At 34.9% G+C, this 5,079-nt stretch overlaps 2 protein-coding genes across 6 annotated transcripts in view; one reads left to right on the forward strand and one right to left on the reverse strand.

Annotated features, from left to right (window-relative positions):
* LOC106686753 (protein furry) overlaps window positions 1-5,079 on the forward strand; it is a gene marked incomplete at its 5' end in the record, with an annotated part of 69,895 nt that overhangs the window by 18,960 nt on the left and 45,856 nt on the right.
* LOC106686754 (uncharacterized transmembrane protein DDB_G0289901) overlaps window positions 1-5,079 on the reverse strand; it is a 12,125-nt gene that overhangs the window by 2,608 nt on the left and 4,438 nt on the right. For both annotated transcript variants that reach the window (XM_067047210.1, XM_067047209.1), the window contains exons 3-4: window positions 3,634-5,067; window positions 3,499-3,543 (exon numbers count right to left, since the gene is read on the reverse strand). In XM_067047210.1, coding sequence (XP_066903311.1) covers window positions 3,499-3,543; window positions 3,634-5,067 — 1,479 coding nt within the window. The remainder of the gene's footprint in view (window positions 1-3,498; window positions 3,544-3,633; window positions 5,068-5,079) is intronic.

A 5,079-nucleotide genomic window follows, 5' to 3' on the forward strand; every position in this document is an offset into this window, starting at 1 on the left:
GTAAGAATGCATTTTGTCCTTTCTAAATTTTCAGAAAACAAACTTCAATGTTCTGTAAATCAAGAAGGAATACGATCAAAAATATTTTATACTTTGACTGCTTGCCAAAAATAATTTAGATTTACCAAATTGAATTTTGATGGAAAATTTCCATCATGTATTTTGTTCTGGAACTCTTCTTATGCATTCATTCACCTGTTTCTGATTCTTTGTGATTTTTGTTTAAATAAACAAAAAAAAGAAAGACTACAGTAAAAACTATTCTTAAACTAATCATTTATTTTTTAAATCTGCAGTAAAACGAAGTTATTTGTTAAAAGGATTGGCAACTACAAAGTTGGTTTATTATCAATACTACCTAAAAGTCATATATAAGATGTGTGCTAGAATACAGGAGCAAAGTAACTGTTGCAGCCAGCTCTAGCTCACTAAATGGCATCAACTTCATTCAAAATATGGCCTTAAGGTTGATTATAGGTGTTGATAAGTTCACCACTATTACAACAAAGGAGGCACAGACCCAGGTTGAATTATTGGAAGAAAATGTAGCCTTTAGATTTTTGGATACACTTAGGGCCTATCTATCCTTGGACCAACTACAAGGAAGCTACATCTGGACAAAAGACACTGATTGCTCCACTCACTGGATAAAAAAAATATGATATTATTTTGATGATGATATGAGGATTGCTCAACTGTATATGTGCCAGGACTTCCCCCTTTCATCTACTCCAACTGGTCAACCCAACATAACCCCAACCCATTATTACAAATGACTGGGTAGAAGGTTTGGAGTCTTTCTTCCAAAAGAAACCTACAACTAAGAACAATGTATTCAACATATAACAGTATTAATACATTTTGAAATATTACAGAATTCCTTGCATCCAAAACCTACGATTGAGACACAAAGGTTCCCTTTGAGTACATCACCCAATCTTTAGCTATCTTCTCTCTAAAGAAGTCACACCTGTTTCTTTGATAAAAAATAAGATCAATAATGTAAATGTTTTTCTGAAATACCTAAAAAAAAGGATTGTATATTTAATTACTACCCATATCTAAACTTTCATGATGAATATTCCAGAATAAATATGAACCAGATAAATAATTCATTTTCTGTTCCTTATTTATTAGATTGCAAAAAAGAAGTTCCCTGGAATAAGGAGGTACAATCCGTTTAAAAAATCCTTGATTTTTCAACTCAACTATTGCTTTTTTTTTACTTAAAATCCATTTTATCATGATTGCGAATTGTAGAGCCAATTATTTTCAAGGTCTATGATGTATTAGATGGTCTCAATGCTCAGTCTGAGCAAAGGTGTGAAAAGTTTGAAATACAATTTTGGATTATTCCTCGTTATTGCAGCTAAATCCTTAATTCTGTTATATCACACCTTGGTTATGTTATTAAACATAATAAACTGAAGAATAGTCCTTAAATGGTCATGGCAATAACAAATGTACTCCCTCATTTTTCACCTTGAGGCCAAACTACCGGACTTATTGGCTTTGTGTCTAATGTGTTATCCAGCAATTTTTAGCAGATTTAATTATGTCATAAAATATAACAAAGCTGTCAAAAATGTTTATGTCAACTAGTTTTAAAGGATACCAGTGCTAAGTTGTCAGAATTGAATGTTGAAGAAATAATCCACCTACATATCATTTATCAAATATCAGCCAAGTGGATTGCAGTAGCAATCCATGAAGACTGAAAGTTCTAAACTTCTTCAGCAGTTACAGAATGGTGAAGTTCAAGATGAACATATTTCACCACCAGATGGGTCAACTATCTAAGGCCACCAAGTCTATATACCACAAGCCATATAATCAACTGTTTTTGTTCTACCCACACCAAAACATCCAAAATGAAAAATCTGGCTAGAAGATATTGTGTTTGAACCAACATAGATTGTGATATAGAAAGCTATAAATTGTAAAAAGCTATTAAGCATGGCAACTAACTACCTGTGCACCACTTAATGCCATGGTAAAAATGTACACTGGTGAAAAAGAGATGTGGAATCCAGAGATCATCACCATCATATATGAGAGACTCCACTACAGGGTCCAGCTAGATGATGAATATGTCTTAAAACGTCATATAGACCAATTGTGTCGCACAGAGGCTTCCCGGCATGTTTCCTTAGAAGAAAATTGATTTAATAACTAGCAAAGGAGTGTCCAGCATCCGCTTTCAAACAATGAACCAACCTTGCCAGAGAATTCAGTAATTGAGGTGGCAGCCCAACCAAGACCAGAATGGTTGTGGGTACCGCCTACTTACTTGAATGACTATGTTAATTTATAAATTGAGTTAAGACCACTCAATATGGTTTGTATGCAAACTCCTGGGCTTTATACTACTTACCTTTTTTAATTTTTTATATATTATTGTATTAGGTCTTTTAATTAGTGTGGGAGATTGTAGTACCTTGTATTACTACTATTGATACTATCCAGATCGAATAGTTGAGAAGATTTCAGGAGACTAAAGATGTTATATTATTTTATGTTATGAATTAAGCATTGTAAGAGTTCCTCCATATGTTAATAATAATAAACTTCGGATTGTTTTTAAGTACAGTTAATTTGATCTGTCTCCCCATCCAGGTTTACTACAGGTGTTTGCATATCATATCTTCAGGATAACAATAATCAAAATATTAAATAGTTTGTTTTATTAATACAAAATAATTGAGCAATATTATACCACTATATTGGATGAAGTAACATCAAACGTTTCATTAAAAGCCTTGTACCATGACCTTTTAGTTTCATATGGTTTTTCCATTCAATGAATGAATCCTGATTTCACAGAAGACAGGTTTTAGACATAATTGATTTTGTTGGTGGTAATGGATAAGTGAGGATTTCGAGCCCACATATTGGAAATGCATTTTTTTTTTTCAAGAGATCAGAGGAACAAATTAAATACAAAAAATCATCAAGAAGACGTATCGCTTAAATAGGCATCCATTTCAGGGAAAACAGGACAATAATTTTCTTATTTACTTTTATTATTGTTGGATTATGTTAATTGATTTTTATAATAGGTTGGAAAGTTAAATCATATTTATTTACTAACAAGCTTTCATAACGGAACAAATTAAACGCTTAAATGGGCAAATCATATACTTCTAATAGAGGAAGACTTAGTGCTGAAGTACAGTACTTGACATTAAGAAATTTCTTATTTCAAGCACATCTAATTCATTAAAATCTTAATTTCACCTAAACTAGACTGTTAGTAGCTACTCAATAATCCTTACACACCTGAATGGGTAACATCACTCGCTACTAAACTCCTTTAATAAAATTCTCGAAAGTCCAATAATAAATTTATGTTTTTGAGTTTGTTGTAAAAGCTTATCACTGAACTATGAATAGTAATGAAATATATGATAAAATATACGTAAATAAACGAAAAGGACTACATTAAATACAATAAAATTAAGTTGATGATTTGATCTTGATAAGTTGAAGTGATCTCACCTTACTTAATCCTTGCTCCAGTAGTGAGGGAGTATCGTTACAGTGCTGTGTTGACAAATTTCACCCATTAGTATATTCATTATTTAAAAACTACCACTTATCTAAAACTATTGATAAAGCAGAACCATTATTTACCGAATTCCTGAAAGTATCATTTTCTTCTACCATGTTCCTTCCAGGGTGAGGATATAGCGATTGATATTGATCTGAAGAATAACTGACAATTCGTTCAGAGGAAGAACCTAAATTATTTGGCTGTGACTTTATTTCATGTACTCTGTCCAAAGTTACATCTGAATGTGCATTAACCAAATTCTGTTCTGCTGGTTCTGGCTTTGAATCATCAGGATTAAGCTGGTCCTGTGACAGAGATACTGTTTGGGGTTTAGCTGAATGAATAGATGACTCCAAGTATGATTTTTCTAACTCTGCTGGCGAGCTTTCAGGTTTTGTTGATGTATCATCATTATTACTGCATCTTTTAAGTTTTTCTTCTGACCCACCTACTCCAGCTCCCTCAGTCTTCCATCCTCCTAATCCATTTTTCTCACCACCGCAACCTTTTATTGTAACTTCTTTTTCTGGTTCTGGTCTTCGACATTCTGGAAGTGGCTTACACCTTATTTTACAATACCCAGGATCTCTTTCAGGAATTTTATCAGACTTCCTTTCACTACAAAAACCAGAACCTCTATATGGAGAACAACCGAACACGCCTGGGGCACATCCTCTTCCCTCTATTATCGGACAACTGTAATCAGGCATTTCTATACCAGTGCCACCTGAATCTCTACAATTTGGGTTTATTCTTTTTTCTCCTGCACCTAGAATTCCTCCTATTGGACGACATGGCCTACAATCTTGATTACCTCCTCCTGTGTCACTTGTTTCACCAATTAAATCCTGATTCCCACTTGATGTACCACTATTTCCACAACTTACTGGGATTCTTCCTGTGCCAGATAGTCCACTATTTAAGTTTCCTACCTCTGTCCCCTTTCTAAATTCCTGATTTCCTGCTCCAGTTCCAAATGTTCCAAAACTTCCTTGCCTAGGGCCTTCTGTGGAACAATGTGTTACTTGACTTCCTTGTCTAGGTCCATCTGTTGCACAATGTGTACCTTGACCTCCTGGTCTATGGCCATCTGTGGCACAATGTGTACTTAAATTTCCTTGTCTATGGCCATCTGTGGCACAATGTGTACCTTGACTTCCTGGTCTATGGCCATCTGAGGCACAATGTGTACTTTGACTTCCTTGTCTATTGCCATCTGTGGCACAATGTGTACTTTGACTTCCTTGCCTATGGCCATCTGATGCGCAATGTGTACCTTGACTACCTGGTCTATGGCCATCTGAGGCACAATGTGTACTTTGACTTCCTTTCCTATGGCCATCAGAGGCACAAAATGTACTTTGATTTCCTTGCCTATGGCCATCTGTACCACACTGTGCACTTTGACTTCCTTGCTTATGGCCATCTGAGGCACAATGTGTACCTTGACTACCGGGTCTATAGCCATCTTTGGCACAAAATGTACTTTGACTTCCTTGCCTATGGCCATCTGAGGCACAATGTGT

The sequence above is a fragment of the Halyomorpha halys genome, unplaced genomic scaffold (assembly GCF_000696795.3).
Source record: "Halyomorpha halys isolate HHAL.00 unplaced genomic scaffold, Hhal_1.1 Scaffold868.1, whole genome shotgun sequence".
Taxonomy (NCBI): Eukaryota; Metazoa; Arthropoda; class Insecta; order Hemiptera; family Pentatomidae; genus Halyomorpha; species Halyomorpha halys.